We start from the raw sequence: 24,044 nt of genomic DNA, 5'->3' as shown, positions 1-24,044 counted from the left end.
AATTGCCAGCTTTCTAACCCCACGAGCTATTACCCATTAAACCCGAAACACACGAGGGTAAACAACCAAGACTGCAAGTATTTTTCTTGGAACTACAAGCTCATCATTCTATCAGTTACAAATAAATAAAAAATAAGCCAAGATATATTAAAGGAGTTCAAAATTTCTCTGTATGTATTATTAATTCTTGATACAGCTGTTATATCATTGAGATTACTGTAAATGGCTACATGAAGTGATGGCCTGCATGAACAACTCCACGACAGATATGATAAACTAGATTTACATGTTTTATGTTCCTATAACATAAATTCCTTGGAGAATTTAACTATACAAAGCTGGAAAATTCTTTCAAGAGCACAGATGCACAGAACCGCAGCTCCCCCAACAGCATGTTATAATACAGGCAGTACATATAGAAAATAGCTTTAATAAAGGGCTTGTTATTACTATGGCAACCACAGCAACTGATTTCCAAAATGAGTAATAGCTCTGTTAGGCAATTCATTACATTTTTTAAACAAATACTGTCCTTAATCATCTCAATGGAGCAAAGTTGTCTGAATATATGCAGAAAACAGGAAATAAAGCCCAATCTAATGTCATAAATACAGGGCAAGACACTTTTCAGGACCTTTGCTAGGAAAGAACAGGAAAGAACATCTTGTCTGCTATTTCATAGAGAAAGTCTGAGAAGCAAAAGTAGATGAGGTTGGTTTTTAGAAGGTACAAAAAAGCAAGGCAAAAGGAAGATTAAAAAAAACACTGTAAGAACTGCTAAAGTGAAGCCAATAATGTAAATTATGAAAATAAGGAATGGAGAACAGCTATGCTAGCATAAGATTTTAAATGGCATTATAGTGTTTCATAGCTGTCCTGTAACATTCAATTTTTTGTGCATCCTAAACTGGTTTTATTTTTACATTAAAGCCACTCAGTCTCTAACGAACTTTCCAAGCAGAACTAAGGTATCTCTCTATACAGAAATGGACAATATAGGAAATACCACTTACAGTATCAGTTAATTAAAGGAGACAATTTTCCCACTTATTTAGAAATGACAGTATTTATTTCTCCTGTTTGGGAAGAAATTATATGACTTATTACATATAACTTATTATAATATTAAAGCTCCTGTCATTAAGACTCCTACAAAACAGACTATTAAAAAATCTACATTCAAAATGGAATCCGACACTGGTTCTTGCACAATTAAAATAATCAGGATTAAGAGATAGATGTCTAGATTACTGATCCACAAAATTAATGCAATTATTCACAAGACCTAGTAATACACAGCTTCCCCCATTAACAAAAAGGCCAGTCCATGAGCTCTAATCCACATAAGGTTTTTGCAGTTAACTGTGAACATGAATTACATCTCCAGAGCAGTTGTCCCTTATTGCTAAAAAACATGTGGGGGCATATCTAACCAATAATCAGTATCAGGAAGGTAGCACAGCACAAACATACACAGCGAAGTATGCTCCACTGTGATCACCTTCCCAGGCAGTCACTGCTTTATATATATTTTTCTATATAAATTTTCCTGTTCTGGATTTCCTGCTACTGAACTAACTATAATTTTCTATTTTATTAAAAGTGAAAGAGATGGTGGCAAGAAAATAAACAGGATTAATTATACTTCCTTGAGCTTTGCTAAATTGATTTACCAGCAGGATGTGCCACTCATTGCAACATGTAAATTGCTAATCTTGATGTTCAAAAGCCACAGGGCCCATAGAAAGGTCAAAGTTCTGAATAGCCTTGTTGGTGACATTCCTAGTAAGTTCCTTTCCTGCTGTGTCATCTGCACGATGGTGTGGGAAGCAAGCAAGAGGCTGCTCCCTTGAAGAGCCTATAACTATTAACTACCACAGGGAGCACTGAACTTATTACTCAAGTCTCTTTTACTATGATAATGCAGATTTCACACAGTGTCTGTGTAAGTTCAAATACTAGCTGGAAAGAAAGGGAGATAGCACACCCAAGCAAAATACATTAAAAAACAAACATAAAGGAATAACTCATCACATAGTACCTTTCTTTCTCCTATTTCGTCCAGAATAAAATATCCCTCTGAATCCTATTGTCTGCCACGTGGCTCAAGCTTAACAATGATTCTTGAACATCTGATCACAAATCAATACAGTGAGGGGTATATGATCTCCTAAAAACTCTGCTAAAACTAAAACTGGCATGAAAAAGATTAATTAATTAATTTTGAGATTTGTAGTAGAATGCTGCCTAATTCCTTTTTTTTTTTTTCTTTTCCAGTGTCAGTTAGTGGTAACTAACAAGGTTATTCTGTGTGTACACAGGAATTCGGGGATTTTTTTATAATCCCTTCACATCAGCTGAATTTACAGTCCCACTGTAATGCTCTAGGTCCAAACCCATTCAGAAACAGAATTAGTACAGAGCTTCGCTCTTACCAAAAGGAACCCACTGCCATGAATATAACGTAGGACTTTTAAAGGCTGTGCTAGAGCACATTTCTTTGAGTGATGTGCAGATCAAGGGTTTTAACTTGATGATCTCTGTGCGCCTCAGCACAAAAATGAAGTTTTATTCTCTATGCCATACTGCTGCAATTGATATTAACAAAGATCAGATAAGAGATCACTGATTTATAGGTAAATATTTCCTGAAAGAAGTCCAGAAGAGCTAGGGCTAGAGCCCTAGTCCCTCAGAAGTAGGGCTCTTCTGTGTAGTCCACTACTTCCCATACCAGTTCATTAACTAATACTTGAATACCAAAATCTGCAGCTGTAGAATCTTAGTCTCTTTTTTCCAATAGAAACTTAATTCAATGATAGTTTTTGCTTGGAACCTGAACAGGAAGGAGTCTTTGTTCAAGTCAAAATTAACAAACCCTTGTTAAGACAACAATGAAAGATTGAAAGACAACAAGAAAACAATGCAAATAAAAGTTTCTTCTCTTCAAGGTATTGATTCCAACTACAGTTCTTCTGTAATGCCTTTGATAAAGTCCCTCCACAACATTCCTGCCATTAAATTGGAGAGATATGGGTTTGATGGATGGACTATTAGATGAAAAAAGGAAGCAAAAATACTAATCCTGCAAAAAGCAAACATAAGGAATCATTTATGGATATTTAGCACCAAGTTCCAAAACCTACTGGTGGAGTACTGACTTTTTATTATTAGTCTTGTTTATTAACTATATTAACAGAAAAGGCAAGCATATTTTGCAGGTAACAGGCTAACTAGAAGAGAACAGGAATCAGGAACGATAACTTTCAGTGATACTAGTTTAAAAAGACAGATATGACTAATGGCATGTCATATGAAGCAGTGGTAGGACACATGCTCATTTTATACTATATAACAACAAACTGGAAGAAGAATAAGCACTAACAGGATCAACTGCAGATAATCGGAAACTGCAGGGGGCAATAAAATTCTAAATGACATGGATGGACTAGGAGCACAGAGATAAATCACTATGCAGTTTAGTGCAGCAAAATTAATGAAGCTGGGAACAAAATTAATCAAGTTCATTTCAATTAATGCATTTTATAAAGTTATTGAAAATTTTCAATAACATCAGTTTGACAGTTTTAAAGGACATAATATACTGCTGTTACAGACTACTATATTTATGAATCATAAATAAACAAGATTATAATTACTGTTTAATCAGGTTTAATATACATCTTGAATGTATAAACAACTGTAAGCACAAACAGGAAAATACTACTTTTCATGCTGTTGCAACATTATAGAAGACTACTGTGATACAAAGACAACACATATAATAAGTTTTCTTTCTAAAATTCATTTCTAAAGAACCACCCTAGAATTCTTTTCTTATAGTACACAGAGGCAACCTCTATTGTTATGAGAAAATCTGAGATTACACCATTTGTAACTTGTGCAAAAATTATGGAATTAACTTTTGGTATCAGATCAAAGGTTGAGCTATTCTTCATATATTCTGTAAGATTTCACATTACATATTACTTGTATAGTTAGTAAAGGACTTGCTAAGAGACAGCACCCCACTTAGCAGCTTGTGGTGCTCTCTGCAAAGGTTTTCTTTTTAAGAGATTTTGTTGGAATGAGAGAGAGAAATAAATGAATTTTTACAACATTCAGTGAAATACAGCTTTGTAATGTGAATACAGGATATAGCAATAGTAGATTTACAATAGGAATGCTTTACCATTCTCATTGGTGCTTCTACAGGGCCTTCCATTGTTTTTACCAAGGCAGTATTTTAAAACTTCAATCCGTTATTTTGTTCAACTTGGAATACGTTGTGACTAAGTAAAAAAGTCAACTTAACATGCAGAACAACTTTACATCTTAAGAAATAAGTTGTTTTAACTTTCAAAAATTCTATCTATGTGCTATGTTGGATTGCAATGTAGCATTGCAATGTTATGAAGCTTCATTAAATCCAGAGAACACAGTATACCAAGCTTATTGTTGGTTGTTGTTTGATTTAAATAGACATGTTTGACACCCAATTACATACCCATTAGCTATATGTGTCAAAAAAAAAAAAAAGGGGGGGGGGCAGAAAATTGCTTGATTTTAAGATAATAGGGAGTTAAGGAAGTGCTTTAACAGCCTATTCTTTAAATTGATATTACAAAACCTATTGTACATCTACTATGCTGAGGCTACAAGATAACTTTGTTGCTATAAGTCAGCCCAATTTTATCAACAGTTTGCTTACATCGTCTTTGCACAGCAAACAGCTTCCAAAAAACACGTCTAACAAATTTAATAGCATTAAAATATCTTGTACAGTGTTTTACGTGTAGCAGTAGTGTCCCTCTTAAATATGTAAAAAATGGTCCATTTAAGGAAAGAAATTTCTTCACAGAGACCCTCTCCTTCCGCTTTGTTAAAGCCCCATACAGTCCCCTTCCCTCCTCTTACAGCAAACAGCTATTTACAGAAGATTCTGCAGGCACATAGCCCATCACATTCAGTAAATCAAGGTCCACTACAGGGAAAGACAAGGCCTGAAATGAAGTAAATGTACACCAAACTGACTGCGAGGCAAGCATAGGCACAGGTTGATTGCACAAAACAGCTAGTGTAAATTGTTCCCTCTGAGTAACTTGGCATACAGTACCAGGAGTAGGAAGCTACATAGACACACAGGCCCTTACAGTCTACTCTGCAGCTGTCTACTAAACACAGCTGTACTTCCATCTCTAGTTCTACCCTGCCTCCTGAATGTCCACCCAGTATGCTTCAATATGATCTCCCTACAGGGGTCAGTCCTGAAGTCCAAACTGCTTCATACAACAGACTCCTTCTGCCAGCCCACATTTCTTGCTATAACACAGTTCAGCCAGTTTATCAGCTTTCATTCCGTAATTTTAATTTTAAGATTATTCTCCCCATTCTTTGCATTATATTACTACTTGAGAGTATATCAGCAGGGCTCTTGAATATCTCTCTCCTGCGGCACAAATCACATACCTAGAAGTAACATTTCTATAAGAACTACAAGGGGAGTTCATACAGCTAACTACTCTTGACATTCAATTCATATTATACTTTCCCTATTTATATTAGAGGTAATAACAACATAGTAATAGTCAAATAAAAAATGCCAAATGGAAATAAGGCATATTATTTGCATCTATTTATCATTCAAACAACAAAAATGCCTACAGGACAGAGAAGCAAAGTGTGTTAGGAGGGCTTAAGGGAAGACTCAGAACAACTACAAGAGCAATTTTAAAGCAATTTTAAATTACAACAATGAGTTTATTAATTCAGCTCTACAAAATATTAGAAAATAGTTAAGGCCACTTTTGAGACATGGAAATAGGCTTTTATTTACAGTTTATTTATTTATTCATAAATATTAATTAACCTAAAAGAATTAGTTCTTTCATATTCTTAGAATTCTGGGGTGAGATTTTTTCCTTCCTTTCCTAGTTCATGTTCTCAGATTGTGCCTTGATTTAATACCTATTAAATCAAGTGTATGTAAGCATCTGCTGGATAAAACTGTACAGAGAAACTTTGAGAATGCTTCTATCATTACATATTTATGTAATATTTACATGTGGATTCATATCCCAGTTACAGTCTATACCTGGTATATTCTTTTGCTCAACGTATAATTTTATGGGGTTGATGGAATCTACCTATTTCCACAACTTCATAAGGTCCAACCTGTGGAGCAAACCCAACTCCAAAATCTGTTAGTGGATTTCAATGACTAAAATAATATTCACTTCCAAATCTATATGCCTAACTCATCTTTTTGAGATTTTTTTTGTAAAAGAACACGCTCTTTCACAGCCTTTTGTTGACACAGAAGACTAACAATGCATTTTATGCTGTCTTTATAGGATAATGATTATTCAAGTGTGACTGAAAGGATTTCAAGGTCATTTGTATTACTTTGTTCTTAGTCCATGTTGATTTTTCATGTTACGATAAGAGAAAAACCCCAGGTGAAAATGTGCATGACATTTAATCTGTAGAACTGAAGCACTCATTTTTATATTGCTTTGAGAAGATGCAGACAAAGGACTAGTCGCATAATCTCTTTCAATAATACGCAAAATTATGTCAAGAAAACAAAGTCAACAGAAATACTTCTGCTTCTACTACTTCCAAGCAAAACCAATGCTACTACATGCAGAAATGAACAGAAATACTTGATAAAATGTCTCCAAGACAACTACTCACTAATTCAATTCATCATGACAAACATCTAACACAAAAGACTCACATACCACAACATCACACACACAGAGAAAGAGCCAGCTGCAAAGCTGCAACAGAATTAGCTACCTGTCCCTTCATTACTCACTACAAATCTTAGCTTTGAGCCTGTTACCTAGTTTTACCTTTAGTCCATCTTCAGTATTACTATAAAGGGACAAAAAAAAAAAAAAAAAACAAAAAAACAAAACCAACAAACAAACAAACCCAAAAACAAACCAACCCATAAAGAAAGAAAAAAGAATAAACCAAATCGAAACAAACCACCACTCAGCACACAACAGCTTCACACGCTAGTACTATCATTGTACATGAAGAATCCTTTCTAGACATAGTCTTTATTGTAACATAGAGAACTAAACCAAACATTTCTCAAAAATGCATACACACATGCACACACTAGATTCTGATGAACCATACATATGGTCACATACATATATACATGTGCACATATATATATGCATACACACACTTTCCTTAATAGGTCCATATAATGTAGTCCAAGAACTACCACCACATACGACCTACTATTACTAACTTCATGAACATCCACAGTTTGCTTGTCATCAATAAAAAGTTCATCCCTTCCACTAAGAAAGGTCCTGTATTATTTATATATAATATATCTACATTATATTATATTATAGGGAATGCTACTGGATATATCCCACATACAAAAGTCAAGATATTTATATCAAAAAATAAAAACTGGGCTTAAAATTCTTATTCACACAGCTTCAAATTCTGTACTCATTACAGACTGCACAGCAAGAGAAAAAAAAACAAGCTTCCTGTAAACGAAGATAGAAAAGGCATTATTTAGTAAAATCTATGGGAAAGAATATTGAAAGCTTATGAGTAACATTGCCAAATTTCGCATTCCTATGCACATTTCCATTTAAGATTTACAAAGTTCAATACAGAAAAAAACCAAACATTTGTTTAAGTAACATTGCCTAAACTCTCACCACAGTCAGGATGACTGCATTCCTAATAAAATGGAAATTTTCTTGCATTCCCTTCAAAATGTTTTACTTTAATATCTAAATTTGATTTACTGAGAAAGTATTCACATCAAATAGGACAGCAAAAGCAAAATTGATAGGTTTAAAATCAAACTTTGTCTTCCTTCTGACTTTCTAACCTTATGTAACAAAGATTTCTGCTATTACAACATTCTGAAAAGTTACGAGGTTTTATGTCAGTCACAATCACATAGCTCATAACATCTGTTGGATCAAAGGCGAAAAAGCAATACTTCAGTATCATTTTGAAGCTTATATAAAATGTTTTTATACAAAACAAATTACAAAATTACACATGTAATTTATTCTAAAAACTCAAGAATTTGTTTACAGCTGCAATTTATAAGAATGTCCAACTCACTGAAGTGATATGTCTCATCTAGTTAGTATTGGTTGCATAGTTCTACTTCGCTAGCATCAATCTCACAATTAGACACAGCACACGGTGGGGGCACAGAAAGGAAGCCACAACTTGGACTATATTATACTGAAGTCTCAGATTGATTGTCTCATGACCACTACTGGGCAGGAAATCTTCAATTCAAGAACAGCAAACATGCAGTTTCTACTTCCTTCCTTAAGAGTGTGGGAGACAAAGCCATGTGATTCTGTGATACGCTCTCAGCACTTGTATTTACTATTCAGCAGTCAAAATCCAGTGCATAAAAGGGAACAGCCAAGTTATCTGACAATACATTTGTTTTCACATTAACATGTTGTCAGCATTCACAGATGAGACACAGAACTACTGCTGTATCAGTCTGTGAACATGAAGAATGCTGAGTAGACAAACAGTAATACTTCCACGCCTCATCATTTTTCACATCCATATTTCTAAGTGTGAGAATCATTCCTGTACTACATGCTGTTCCATTAACAAGTATTAACACTAAACACAGCTAATTATGGTTTGGTTTTTCTCCAGAGGTTAGCCCAGTAGGAAAAAGTAATGTGAGAAAGAAAAGAACAAAAAGGCAACTAACACCTTACGTATTAGTAGGATGTATACAAATTGAGTATTACAAGCCTGAATACAACAAGCATTCCAATTTTATTCTGTCTTTTGCAAGATCAATTCTAAATGCTGAAAGGATTAGATACTCAACAAACCATCAGGCAGAACAGTACATCAAACAGAAAAAAAATATAGTTAAATAATAATTTACATGTAATTCATAGCTCTCATGAGAAATACTCACCAAGATCTGTATTGGGGCCAGCAAGTAGCAGCTTAAATTTGTCTAATCGGGATGCTTCTCTTTCAGTTAATGCAGGAGTAACTGAGGTATTACAGTCTGCCACTCCACTCACCAAGGGAGGGGTGGAAGTTTGTGGAAGGGACTGCGATCTCTGCATGGAAGTATTTTCACTAGCATTATCTGAAGGGAAAAAGAATCATAACAGTTAGCCTCAGCTACTGAGAAGGCAACTCATAACTTGAATTTAATTTGTAAATTTAAAATAGAATTAGGTTTTGGAGAAATGTAAACTCAAGTGTAGCACAAGTTTGGACTTAAAATTATTTGGATTTAGCAGGAGGAACAGTCCTCTTCCAAGCAGTATTCCACAATTAAACCACACCAATTAGAGAGCAGACTGACAGCAAAGTTAATTGATTTCTAAAATCTTATTTTAAGGTTCATACATAAACCACAGAACAGATCACATAAGGATGAACTTCCCAATCCACACGCATGGTTTTCCCCAATTTTTGAATATACTTTATACAGTAGTATTTTAATAAGAATTTTTCACAGTGGTAGGAATACTATTAACTGCACACAGCTTGGTGCAGTTAACCATTAAAATACATTCAGTAGTGCAGCTTCCTTCCAAAATTGAGGATGTAATAATGCTGAAAACACAAAAGTTTAATTATTCTTCCCTGACCCCTGTATTTCTCACACACATACTTAAAAGTTTAGTAAAGCATACAGTGCCTCCCTAAAAACAATATTGATCACTACTATTTTCCTGTGGTATTATGAAAAGGTCGGGAAGGGGTTAATGTCTTAAAGGGCAAATATTAGTCCCCTCATTTGATCTTCAACATCTTTTTCATTTTTTAAACATACCTGATGAGCTCGATGTATGACCTTCACTGATTGATTTAACAAGCCTATTATCACCATATGCAATCAGAGTCAATTCTGCAGATTCTACTTGTTTTTCTTCCTGTAGGTGTTCTTCCTGAAATTTATGCTGTTCTTGTAGCTTGCTATGATTCTCAATTACTTTGTGAGCTGTTTCCATGACCACTTCTGTATTTAAGTTTTCAGCAGCTATTGCTAAGAGTTCATCATCATCATCCCCAAGATCCCAAGCATCACTCGTGTTACTTTCAAATTCTTGGAAGGTGCTGACTTTCTTTAGTTTCACTGGAGTTGTAGGTGGCTTTGAACCTGGTTTTACCAAGCTGTTCAAAAACAAGTAAACAATATTTAAAAAGCTAGTAATGGAGTACGAAAAACACTATGGAGAAGGCCAAAAGAAACAAAGCCCATGCCTGACATTATATAGGTAGCAAAAATTAATCTTCCTCCAGTCATGTTACTGTTAAAAAAAACCACACCAAACAACAACAAAAAACCAGGCCAACCCAAAAGACAAATAAACAGAATACTACTGCAGTAGTTTAAAAGATAGACAGGACATGTTGCACTTCTCTTGCTTCATGAACTTCTGTAGACTGCAATTGCTGCATAACAACACAGCAGCAGTAATCAAGTCATCAGGTCTACTCATGTCATCATAACCAATCATGTAATCATGTCATAAAAAAAAAATCAAGTCTCACCTTAAAACTCATTACATCTATCATTCCTCCCTGTACAGGCACTCCAGCTCAATTTGCCTCGAAACTTTGCTCTTCTTATAGGCAGGATATTTCCTCTGGTTGCTAGTCTAAGCGTACCCTGATCAGCTCCTAACCTTTCATCCCTGTCAACACACAGTATAACAGAGAAGAATCAAGCATTCCTCCCTAGCTTGGCACTTGCTCTCACTTACAATACCGAGCAATCACGTATCTCTTGAGATTTCAGCTAAACAAGGCATAAAGTTGAAAGAGCATCCCAGTCTGCTCTCAAAAAAAAAAAAGTTAATGCCACTAAATCCATTGCTCTTTCTGCCCATTCCTGTCTTTCCACCTGAGTTTATTTACTTTTTTTTTTCCTGTAAAGACAAGGCAGCCAGAATTGGAAATCAGAAAAAGTTCTCACATAGTCCTCATATAATGTCAGTAATATTTCTGTTATGTATTACAAGGAATATCTTTCCTAACAGGTGTTACAAAACTAACACTTTCACCCAGCTTATCATTGCCTAAAATAGCAAGGTCTTTATTCTGTCATCATTTCAGGCAGTAAGCTTCTAGTTTTTGTTACTGGGTCTCTCCACATTTAACTCCCATTAAGTGGAATTGTGTTAAACTTTTTTAACACACTTTATAACTCCACATTTGAACCAATTCATCCGTTTCGTTTGTCTTCAGTCCTCAAGGTCAAACATTTCAACTGCCTTCAATTCTGTATCATCTGAAAATTAACTAGCACATGTTTATCTCTTGTGCCATTCCAAACCAGCCCTTGAAAAAAAAAAAAAAAAAAAATAGAAAAAATCACTAGAAGTACAACCTCCTTCCATTATGTTTTGTCCTTGCCACTTTGGGAAGTTCATTTCATTGGTCATACACTTTTCCCAAAATTCTCACATACACCAACATTTCAGCAGCAATGCTGGTTTCCAAGGAGCTGAGGACTCTACCAACAAACCAGAAACAATTTTGTTCTTGACAAAACTTAAAAAAAACTGTCTTTCAAAAGACAAACAAACAAAACACAATAAAGAAAAACGTAGGAGCTGTCAGAAAGCCGCATTTTTCTGTAGCCCTCAGCCAAGAGGAGACAAAAATCATTCTGGCTTATCAGCATGAAACTTATTTGGTTACTAATGATGTTTAACATAATGTTACCATTTTCATGTACATTGTGTTCTGATATCAAATAATCATGATCTATGGCAATCAACTTTTAAAGCAGTAAAATCTATTCTACCTGCTGACTCTTCATAAGCAGAATGCCCACCTTTTCCTCAAAATGATCTACACCACAACCTAACTCTTTTCTTTTACAGGCAGACAGAGAAAGCCAATCCATCCACATAATGATGCATGAAGGAAAGCCACTTACAACTCAGTATTTACCCTATCATTTCCAATGTGTAAGACACTGCAAATGGATAATAAATGTTGGCAATCTAGGCTAGTTAAGAACTGAACAGATGTTTGTTGCTCCCAATATAGTAAGCATCAGGAAGTCAAAAGACAAGACAGAAAAGAGAAGTCAAGATGATGACGAAAATTGAAAAAGGAAGACTAACAAAAAACTTTACAGCCAACAGGGAAGAAAAAGAGGAGAGAAGGCAGAGGAGATATGAGCTACCTGGAATATTTAAATATTAGGTTAACTTACGTTCCATGCAACAATGGATCAAAAGGCGGATGCTGAGCTCCATACACATGTTGAATACTAAAGGAAAAGAAAGAGAGTTATCACAAAAAATAGTAAAACATTTGGTTTTTCTCTGTGTATCAAATAAACAGCCTATAATAAGCAGAATTGAAATGTTCCAGGTTTTCTGTTTCAAAGAATCCCTCAAGATATTAAAAATAATGAAGCTGAAATTAAAGCATATACTAAAAAGTACCTTACAAAAAAAGCACAGATTTGCCTAACAGGAGGACTTAACTGTTACTAAAGTACAAGACTGATGTATTTAAATAAAAATGCAAAAGATGTCATGTTACAGAATAAAAGCCATGAGTATTTAAACAAATGTTTTGAGATAAGTAGCTGCCTAAGACAGATTTATTTACAATTATCTTTAACATTACAAAACAGCATGTTACTTCATGAACAATAAAACTCTCTACAAACTAAAAGTTCATTTGCCTAGTTTTCAGCTATAAAGTTATTTTATACATACAAACTCCACAGAAGACACATCAAGATTTACATCTGCCTTCATAACAGAAATTACTACTACAAAACTCTGATTGTCAGAGAAGTAAATCATATACAACATTAACATCTACCTAAACCTGCACTAAAAGCCACATAAAAGGAAACAAACATGCACTCCTGACAAATCAAAACCAATCTCCAGATCATAAATATAAATAAGTCTGACCTTAGTAAACCTAAGACAGAACCAAGCCAGGAAGATGGTAGTCACAAATTTTGACAGACTTAGATTTATACTACACAAGCAGTATTAATAGTAGTGAAATTAGCCCTAGAGATGACTGAGTAGTGGTTTATAAAGGCTATCAATTTTCATGTGATTCCATGCAAATGAAAGAGTCAGTCCACCACCAGCCTTCCTACATGACTGCACACATACCCTGCACATCAAGTCTCTACACTCTTCTCCTCTTAGCTCGCATGAGAGTCAGGTGCCCCCTTCCATTTTGGCATACACACAAAATCTGCCTTTTCCTTCAGACACTATGAATGACCATGATAGGAATCCACCCAAATATAGAACAACATCAATCCTCAATGCGTCATTAAAAAAAAAAAAAAAAAAAAAAAAAAACCACACAACAACAACAAAAGCAGAATCCTTGTTTTTCCACATACCTGCAGTTGCCTTCAAGTTAATTAAATGCACCTATTCATGGACCCCACGCAATCGAGGAGTGTATTTTACTCCTAAAGGACTCGGCAAAGTTACAAAATAGCAAGTTCAAAACAAGAACAGTCAGACTGAAACAGTTAGTTTGTAACTAGAAAAACAAAACCACTACAAGTTATTGCTTATGGGTAACTAAGAATGGAAGCAGCTAAAAGGATGAGCAGGATTATTTGTTGAATTCAGGCAAATGGTACAGAGTTACTGTTCTCCAAGAACCAAGAGCACGCATCGCTCTTATAAAAAGAATATAGGAAACAGAATTACTCTACTTACGAAAGTAGCTCAGGGATGGGAGCAGAGTTACTCTCGAATAATCACCTGAACATGTGGTCCCAGCCTGACATAATGGTCAAAAGAGTTAACGCAACTTTGGGGATGTATTTCCCAGAAAAATGTGAATAGCAAAATGTGTTTGTAGCCTTTGCCATGATACCACGGCTGGGTCTGCTGTCTATACTTCAGGAAGAAAATTGTGAAATCGGTGCTATTTTGAAATATTAAGCAGGAACTAAAATACAGCTCTATGCCTCTAAAGTGCAGTTTCCTGCGCACTATTTCAAAATACCATAGACTGCATCAAGTTACAAACATCGTAACATGTATCATTACTAAGACTACCAGTGGTCCTCGATCAGGTAATTGCAACGCTCCGAGCACTAAGCTAACATAAGAGAAGCAAGGTAGGGAGGAGAGGCCCCGCACCACGCTCCTCCCTCAGCCACAAACAGCGACCGGCCGGCCACAGAGAGCACAGATCTAGGAGCATCCGGTGAACTCAGCGGCCGAGGCGGCTCCCATGAGCCGGGCGTTGGAGAAACTACAAAGTGGGGCTAAGCAGACCCACGGCCCGGCACGCCCCGCCACCCTGCACTCCAGCTGGCAGCGGGACGAGCCGCGACAAGCCTCCGCCCGCCAGCCGGCCCCGACCTTCCCGCCGCCCCCTCACCTGCCCGGCACCTTCGCGCCGCTCCGCTTCCAGAACTGCTTCCTGCCGCCGTCACTCGCCATGGTGGCCGTCACCTCATCCCCCGCGGTGCGGTGCGGTGCGGTGCGGCGCGGTGCGGCTCAGCTCACGACCCCGACCCGCTCCCTCAGGCTTTACTCTCTCCCATCCCTTTCCACACAAACGGGACAGAGCGCAGCCATTTTGGGACAAGGAAACAACCCCTCTTCTCATTCGCCCCACAATGCGGCCCGGAGGTTTTAGCCAACCAAAAGTGAGAGTGCTGCCGGGTGGGTCAGGTTGAGCCAATCGCAGCGGGGAGTGTGGTGGGCGGAGGAGAGCTTGGGATCGGGGCTCGCTGTGGTGGCAGTGTCTCTTTCGGTTCGGGACCTCCCTCCCCTCCCGTGGAGGAGATGGCGCGGCGCGGGCAGAGGGGCTCGGGGGCTGCAGCGGGGTCCGGTGGGCTGGCGGCGGGAGCCTCGTCGGAAACTGATCTCTGCTGCATGAGCCCCGGCTGAGACCGCCGGGGAGGCTCTTCCTTGGTCTTGTGGTGGTGTGGGAGGTACCAGCCTGAAACGGTACAGAGCCTCAGACTTGGCTCCTGTCTGTGATTAACAAAAGAGCTCCTTTAAAGTCAGTTTGTACTTCATAATACTCCGAGTATGATGTTCTCAGGCTTTAATCCTTTTTGATGTAACCACAAAGAGAAATTCAGAGTACTCTTTAGGAAGAAATGCAAAACTTGCTATGTCAATGGAAGGAGAGAGCAATTGAAGATGAGAGGACAGATTTCAATCAGGCTAGATCCAACACCATTTTATAACAAAATGCATCAGATTTTTGTTACAAGGTGCCAGTTGTTTGAAGTTCTTTACCCACTTTTATGGTGGGGGGGAAGAACGGCTTTAATCATAGAATGATTTAGGTTGGAAAGGACCTTAAGATCATCTAGTTCTAGCCACCTCACCATGCGCAGGGACACCTCACTCTAGACCGTGTTGCCCAAGGCTCTCTTCCAGTCTGGCCTCAAACGCTGCCAGGGATGGAGCATTTACCACTTCCTTGGGCAGCCTGTTCCAGTGTCTCACCATCCCACCCAGAAAAGAACTTCCTTCTGTCTAACGTGAACTTCCCCTGTTTAAGTTTAAACCTATTACCCTTTGTTCTGTTGCAACAGTCCCTGGTGAAGAGTCCCTCTTCGGCATCCTTGTAGGTCCCCTGCAGATATTGGAAGGCTGCTATTATGTCACCACGCAGCCTTCTCTTTTCCAGGCTGAACAGCCCTGATTTTCTCAGCCTCTCTTCGTACAGGAGGTGCTCCAGTCCCCTGATCATCCTCGTGGCCCTCCTCTGGACTTGTTCCAACAGCTCCATCTTTCTATACTTTAAAGTTTTCCTGAAGATTGGGCTCATCCAGTCGTTGTATCCACTTTGTTTATTTGCTTTGAAATGGTACAAGATTGAGGGTCTTTATATGTATCTATAGAGTTCTCAGCACTCTGATCCAAGGATACAACACTTCTGCAAACTAAGTAAGTATGTTTTTACATTATTCTTTGGAGTATGACTCCTGAGAAAATAATGCTGACTTACAGCATCCTAATGCAAGGCTAATTTAATGTATCAAAGATTGATCAGGGAACATTCCACCATAATTAACTTAAAAAAACACCATGTAGTATAAGACCTGACCTGCAGCGTGGCATTTATTCTTCAGTATGTATTTCACATGTAAGTTATTATTAAGAATAAAAAGTAATGAGTTTTTCTGCCTGCTTTGGGATTTGCTTTAGCAGATCTTTCTAGATCAGTATCCATTGAAAGCTGCATGTCTCAGTAATTTCAAAGCTACTTAAAGATAAATATGCCAAGGGTACCATCATCTTCCCTACTTGTGTCCTTTAAATAGGATCCCTCTTACAGATTCTGGACCTGTAAGCTTTTTGTAATGCATTACGACCTTGACTATCAGCAACTTTAATGGAATATACAAGAAACATAATGTAACATGAATTACATCTGTTAGCTAAAGTGAAAATTAAACCTGTAAGGTCATGAGTGAAATTTTGCATGGTCTTAGCTAGATAAATTTAAATCAGACCTGTTGCTGTTAGAGTACAAAAATGAGGTGCTTTTGGTTTTGACAGTCAAAAAAGTGATAAATCCATAAAAGATATGTTCTATCATTAGCATTAGTATGGATGTTGAAACTCTATTTGTGTTCTTTTTATTTCTTTATTGTTGATACTTGTGAAAAGGAAACTTATTTAGATTCAGCCTAGATATCCTAAATTGTCTGTCATCCTTATAACGGTTGACCTGAATGCTGATGAAACACCATTTAACTTTTTTGTCAGTCTGGTGCAGCCATGTGGAACTGGTTAGTTTTAGAAGTGAAAGTTTTATTGCATTACATAATAAAGTCAATACAAAGTTAACTGCATTATTTAGTTTTCATTGTATTCAGTATATGTTGTGTGGTGCTTAAAGTTTTTGTGTGGTGCAGAATTTGATACTGGAAACAAATAACATCTGCATTGATTTGTTCATGTGTATGAGTCTGACCTGCAAATGGCACTACATCTGTATCAAGTACAATCACAAAATCTCTGTCTGAAACTGTGTGAGCAGCTGCTGCCAGTTTAGACCCTTAGACTGAAGAGCTGGACAGACCCTCTCTGTTGTTTACTTCCAAGAAGGCAGGAACACTATTTTAATTCTCTTTCCATTCACTGTTACATTTTTTCGTTGTTCTGTGTTTTATCACTCACACAACCCAGTGTTGCCAAGGTTCTGGAAATGCAAGGGATTTGGAAGGAGGAACTTTTCAAGGCCCCATCAGGTAATTTAGGTGCAATTACTTACTCCCATCACTTAAGGTGGTACAACCACAAAGTGTATGTCCTTGAAAAGGACTTTACAAAACAGTATTAATGGAGTATCATAAGGAAATAAGTTCATAGCTGTACAGTACTTGGAAGAAGATGGTGGTCTAAGCATGTATTTTAGCAGTATTCATGCTTAACGTTTTTGGTTACAGAAATGCGACATGGGCAGCTGAGGGTGTACAGAGATTTCAGTGACAACCTCTTTACTTGTTTGAGGAGATCTGCTGGGGGTCAGGTACTGTCATTCAAGCAGTATAACGACACTGCAGTCACTGCTAGGACTCACTGCTACCATCAGTGTACTTTTCAAACACTCTCAAGAATCTAGGCAAGCACTTTGGAAATTGTTTAACACTGAGTTGTGCTTAGCTTAGTTACACTGCTTCTTAATATTCGTGTGCTAGCAATGTTTTGAACAAAGTAGATGCTGAGATGTTTATTAGTGTTAAGAGCTATATATGCAGGTGTTTCAGTGGACATTCTGTTTTATTGTTGTTTTTCAGCTAATCTGTTATAGAGAGCTTCTGCTAATACAGCTGTGCTGGTATGGTTATGCAGGTAGACTTTTCTGTGGAGGTGCAGTGTATTTTGGGAAAAGAAGCTTTTCTGATGATGGGAAAGTATAGATTGACGATAAACATAATTAACTTAGCTGACAACAGCACTCCCCTGCTAGCTTAGCTACACTCACACCAGGAGGATTTGCTGATAAAGTTGTGCAAGCTAGGGAGTGTGCTTTTTCATGCTTATCCTCACATTGCTTTGTCAGCAACATGCTGTAATGTAGATGCAACTGTGAGTTGTATTTTAAAGTTACTTGTTCTACAAGCTTACAAGACTACATTTTGCTGAATGTATGGTTTTGTTTGCTTTAATTAATAAAGAAAAAAAAACCCAAAACTGAATTCATATGAGCCACTACACGTTGAAGTATTAGTTTTTGCACATGTTTTTACTGCTTAAGCAAACTGGTGTAAGTGCTTCTGAATGTAATACTCAGGGCTTTTTATGGTGGCTGATCACTGTTTAGTCCATCCATATGCCTTCCTAATGAGCTATTATATCCATCTACTTTACTGTAAATACAATAGAAGAAGCAGTTCTTTAAAATAAAATTGGACAAAGGCAGTGAATTTGCCAAGCAAGCTAACCCAAAGCCAGCATTCTGCACAAAAAGGATAGTAGAAGCAGAGATAGCCACTTATACACTAGGAAAGACAACAGTCCTGGAGGGTACAGTACTTGGTGACAAAAAGATATAAGGCAAGGTAAGATAAATGAGAGAAGTAGTCATTTAGTACGATGAAAGAAAGAATAAAGGGATGTTAAAGAATAGAGATAGCCAACAGCTAGATTGAGATAGGTTAGATATGGGCCAGCAAATCACGTAGTCTCAACAGCTTTTCCAGTGCAGTGCAATTTTTCTCCAGAAAATTGGAGAGGAAAAAAGGAGGAAGGAATCAAAATGAGAGAATAATGACCAGGAGGAGTAGTCATTGCAGACAAGCAGTCACCATAGCATTTTGTAGCATTTTCTCTGTAAGTGGCCTTACCTATTGCACATGAATTGAACAGGGGTTTGAAAATATGAGCAGACTTGCCAAAATATACTTACGCTGGTGGTGCACATGTATGGAATTGTGCACACTTGCACTCTGTATTCAGTAATAGTGAAAGAATACTGTGAAACAGGAAAGAGCATAAATATGTGCTGTCTCTGGGTAAATGTCTGTTTCTTCTGCTTCAAGACTGATGTGGGTAGTTTTCAAACGCTGTCATTCACTAAAATATTAGTAATGGTCCTCATATTTACATTCCATGTGGGTTTAGGTGAAGGGTTTTAGTTTTATTTCTGTCTGTCACAGCATCAACTGATAATCTGACATTGTTGGGCATAGTCTGGAAGAGCACTCTGTGTCCAAGGAGTACTTGCTTACCAGCAGTCTGGTAGATGAAACTGCTCTTTCCCCAAGTCTGATGCAATATGCAGTTGAGGCTTAAATGACTCAGAGGAGGAAGGACGCTTTTAAGTGGAAGTTTTGGGTAGGAGACAGGGAAGTTGGCAAAAGCAACAGGTCCTCTTTCCAACATACTTCTAGTTCCTTGAAATTCCATCTTATTATGCCTCCAGTACATACAGTGAATTGCAACATGACAGAACTTCGAACAGAGGAATAAATCAATGCGTATTTGTCTCTGAGCCATGATAGTTGTGTTCATTGCAAAGAGAAATTTCTTTAAATTACACTACTCATGTCAGTTTCTAAACTCCACATTTAACTTGTTATCTATTAGAACAAGGTGAAAGGTAAAATCATTGGAGCATTAGTTAACTTTTCCTGCAGCTGAAAGATCTTCTTGACTTACTGAGAGAACTTTAAAGATGCCAGAAGGCCTGCTTAGTACTATTGATGAGGAAGTAGGCAATAGTATTTCTCTAAATTCAGTAAGCGCATGAATCCCTTAGGACAGACACAGAACCACTTTTTTACCAAAATCAGAATAAATAGCAAAACTGTCTACTGTTGCTTTATTCTAAAAGCTGGGCACAAAATACGGCAGGATGTTAAAGATGGATATCTGGAGCTGTTCCCCTAAATCTACAGACTGGCTTTTTGGATTGGTCTGTTTTTTTAAAGTATTGTCTGTAATTAACTGGAGTGCAAAACTCTGCAAAACTAGATTTTGGCATGTAATACAAGAGTGAGTAGGGCTCTCAGATCCCTCAGGTTTCTTTTTAGAATATCCATACTCATTTTGCTAAGTGGCCTCACTTTTTTTCATCATGTCAGTTTGTATTATTGAATTTTTTAGAGAAAGAACCTGAAACAAGTTACAAGTTACTTAAAGTTACAAGTGCCTTGTAACTCTAAGAAGGAATTTAACAGCAGATTTAGGTGTTTCAACTCAGCTTCTCAGTTTTGGTCATTTTGGTTCTGGCAGACAACTTCGTTTCAAATTTCAGGAAATGCACCAGGTATTGAGAGAAGTACTTCTCAGCATTATTGACTTCTTGGTTATCCAGCTGCTGCTGTGACTGCTGATACTGACCTGCTCTGACCTGTGGTTTGTAACAACCTCTGATGAATGTTTTTGTTGGTCTTTGAGCCTCCAGACCTATAAAGGTCTATAAAAGATGTGTTCCCTTTAGTTCATTCTCTGGCTAGCCTGTGTTTTCTATTGTTCTCAGAAAATGTATTCAGCATGAAGACGGAGCATATGGCATGCAACTAGCATCAATCCTGTCCTTGGCCCCTTACATTTTTGGTAAAAAAAAAAGGCTATTTAGAAGTGAATCTTTAAGTCTCCCCATGAATGTAAGAAGAATGGCAACATGATACTACACAGAAGTTTTTATGGATTATCTTCAGCAGATATTTTCAGGTGCTCGAATGTGTCAAGCTGTGTGTTAATTGGCATCTACAGTTTATCTTGAGAACATACATTTGTTTTCTGACAATATTATGATTGAATGCTGCAAGATTTAGTTGGTTTGGGTTTTTTTCTCTAGTCTTGTCTTTGACCATCCAGCTTCATCACCAGCATTTTTTGAAATTCTTTTTGTGGTTTCCCCTTGGATTTCTATCTTATTTAAGCCTACCACTGAGTTCTCTTTGTGCCTCAAAGACACTGTTAGTTCCTTTTTCATGTCATTTGCGTCTGTATGAGGGATTAGTTTTCCTTGGTGTTCTGGAGAATAGCAAAGCCTTTACTATGCTATTCAACCCCATTTCACTCTCAATTAATTTCTCTTTGATCCAAATGTATATTAGAAGGTAATTAAGTTTCACTGTTTGCTTTTCCATCCATTTCTGAGTTAGTCTGCATAGCAGTTGAAAAGTACACTTAAACTGAAAACAGCCTTCTTCCCTTCTTTTCTAGCATTCCACCTATTTTCAGTATTGGAATCCTATTAACACAACTTCTGTAGGAAAGGATTAGTGGTAGAGTGAGTTGGCTTAGCAGTGTGTTGCATAGATAGCATTTCCAAAAATATCTTCAGTATAATACGTCATAGTTATCATTTAAGTCAAGTGAGTTGTATCAAAGTCATATTTTCTTTCTCTTGAAAAGGAATAGAATTTGCTACTTTAGAGGTATGTCTGTATCAGGTCTCATTAACTGTTCTTTATTACTTGTATTTTTATTGCTGTTTTTGTGTTTTGTGTATACTCTTGTTTCAAAATGAGCAGATGTAAACATGAGTGATGAGTATAATTAAGATATTGCAGTTGGAGTTCTCGTAACAGGATCCTTCCAGCATGACTTTCGGTAGGAGGAAGTTATTGAGTGCTCCTGCAGTAACGCTGTTGGCTGAGCTACTTGTTTTACTAGTGAGAGTGTTGGAAGGGTTTATGATTTAGCAACACAGGGGCTGAGAGGTTGCAGAAAGAGGTATAAGCAAAATTATATTGCAAAGAAAAGGGGAGTAACTGCAAATATTTGGATGAAAAGATATGATAAAGGTAACAAAGCATTTTAGACATTTGCTTTAAAGCATTGTTGCTCCTTATCCAAGAGGTATACTGTGTTAGAGAATTGAATTTACAAAGTAGTCATTAGCTGAAGATGGTAAAGGTTTTCCCAAATTTAAGAACATTGGTAGAATTGGAAAACCTGCATATTTTTGTTCTATTTAGACCTTGTTACTTTTGAGACAAGGGTAGAAATAGTACAAGTTTTTCAGCTAAGGGGAGAAAAGAAAACTCAGACTCCAAAGTAAGATGAAATATTTTGCTATTCATATCACTTTCTTATGTAACACAGCATGTAGCATCATGTTGTAAAGTAATAAAAGAAAGAACAGCTTAGCTTCTAAACCTCAGAATGAAAATTTGCCATTTCTCTTGAATAGTCTTGACAGTTGTTTCAGGACTGGCAATCTTAGTGCAGGGAATGAACTAAGAATACTGATGTAAAAGCACCAAAGAGTCCCTGGCTTTTGAAAAGAAAATGATAAGGCAATCACAGGCAGCTCCTCAGAAGTTAAAGCCATTTTAAATGGAAAGAGCTCAGAGGATTCATCTGTTCTACTGAAATTGTGAAGTATAGTGGTAATAATTCTAGTATGCATGGTCATTAAAATAAGACTTCACAAGTAGCCAGAGGAAATAAATATGTTATGCATAATTTTTCAAAAATCTCTCCAACTCTGAAAATCAGCCATGGGCTGGAGAACAGGAGCAATACTGAAATACTAATGAAGCTTGAAAACTTTTGTGTTTTGTCTTTTTTGGCTTTGTTTTATGAGAGGAGATATCTGCTGAAGGAGATAGTATTTTATACTGGACTAATGAAACTGAGGGAAGAACAGGTAGGTTTCTACCAGACAAACCTTTGTCTAATTTTTTACACACGTTGATACTGAAAGTTTTATAAGTACTTCAAGACAAAAATTTTAAATTCATAGTTCATGTCATATTATATTCTTGTTCCCACAGTAATAATACTGTAATTGTTAATATTATTAATTTCGAGCTGATCCCCTTCCACCTTTGTTGTCTATGATTTATATTAATTTGTACATGGTACCTTTCTGTTTGTATCAGTTCTCAGATAATGCTAGCCAACATTCTTACTAATGCTCTACAAATTCAAAATCACAGATGCTCTGCCTTTGTATGTGGCAAAAATTAAAAGCAGTTGCTACTAAAGAGTGTTGGGGAGTTGTAACATGTTTTAATGGTTGGAAATTAATACTAGAAAAACCTAAGCAGAAATACTGTCTAAAGAGTGAAGATAAGCAATTGCATGATTGGGTAGGGGATGTAGGAGCTTCTTCATAAATTTAGTTCTTTAGATTAAGACAGGATGTATTGCTGAAAATTTGCTGTACTTCAGCTGCAATTCATTGACCTTGATTGAGACATTTACTGTGTGAAAAATCTATGTTCTTTGTGTAGAAAATCAGAGGAGATGATCATAACAGTCCCTTGGGCTGCACAACCTATGAATTGCTCTCAAAGCTATTCCTTTTCTAATTTCTTACTGTTATTTATCTGTTAAACTCTCTGCAACAGTGAAACAATTACGTTACATTGGCTTAGACATGGCATATGTATATATATGAATGCACATTAGATACAGATGTTTAATCTTATAAAGAAATCAAATTAAAATGTGGTTTTGTTGGAGTATCACAAAGAATAGTGGGCCTTTCTTCTTTATGGTAAAAGGAAATTTAGTGGAACAAGTTTATTTAAATTGACGTGTTTAAAAATCAGCTTTCCTGTGTTTGTGTAGGTGAAGAAAGAGGCCACCTATGCATAGTCTTTGGTCCAGCTAAGATGTAAACTCCTGTCTAGAAATGTGCTCTGTCTCTCTTCACTGAGAAGCCAGGAGAGTTGGGTCCTTCTGTAACATGGTTCATGAGAGGAGGTCTGTATGAGAGTCTTTTTCCTAAGGAAAAAGTAACTCAGGAAATTTCTTCATAGCTCAAATAATTAGCCAGTTGAAGTGTGAACATATGGGAGCAGTGAAGGAATAAATCACACAGCAGCAGCTATATGAGTTTTTTATAGTATTCCAATTTTCTGTCTGTTACACACTGCACAATAGAAGAAAATGTCGTTGCTAATTGTTGGCAGTATGCTCAAAACCAGTAAAAGTTAACGAGAAAATTATTATAGTAGAGAAATAGCAGTCAGTAACATTTCAGTATGTAACTTAGCTAAGGAAATCTGTTGTTTTATAAGCCAGGTTGAAGCTTGAAGCTCATGCGTGTTTGTTTTCACTGATTTCAAAATGTGAAAGAAGCATTTA

The 24,044-nt window shown here is 37.0% G+C and overlaps 1 protein-coding gene across 3 annotated transcripts in view; it reads right to left on the bottom strand.

Annotated features, from left to right (window-relative positions):
* TBC1D22A (TBC1 domain family member 22A) overlaps window positions 1-14,576 on the bottom strand; it is a gene marked incomplete at its 3' end in the record, with an annotated part of 183,757 nt that extends 169,181 nt beyond the window's left edge. Inside the window, exons 1-4 of one of the 3 annotated variants that reach the window (XM_080632788.1) lie at window positions 14,398-14,576; window positions 12,227-12,283; window positions 9,830-10,170; window positions 8,954-9,133 (exon numbers count right to left, since the gene is read on the bottom strand). In XM_080632788.1, the coding sequence (XP_080488914.1) occupies window positions 8,954-9,133; window positions 9,830-10,170; window positions 12,227-12,283; window positions 14,398-14,459 (640 nt within the window). In that variant the 5' untranslated portion in view covers window positions 14,460-14,576. The remainder of the gene's footprint in view (window positions 1-8,953; window positions 9,134-9,829; window positions 10,171-12,226; window positions 12,284-14,397) is intronic. The other 2 variants (XM_080632789.1, XM_080632790.1) reach the window with 2 other exon arrangements.
* Between the last annotated feature and the right edge of the window lie 9,468 nt (window positions 14,577-24,044).

This window comes from Psittacula echo (genome assembly GCF_963264785.1).
Source record: "Psittacula echo genome assembly, chromosome: 1".
Taxonomy (NCBI): Eukaryota; Metazoa; Chordata; class Aves; order Psittaciformes; family Psittacidae; genus Psittacula; species Psittacula echo.
Note: the sequence above shows the minus strand (reverse complement) of the source record. Positions and strands in the feature narration are given on the sequence as shown.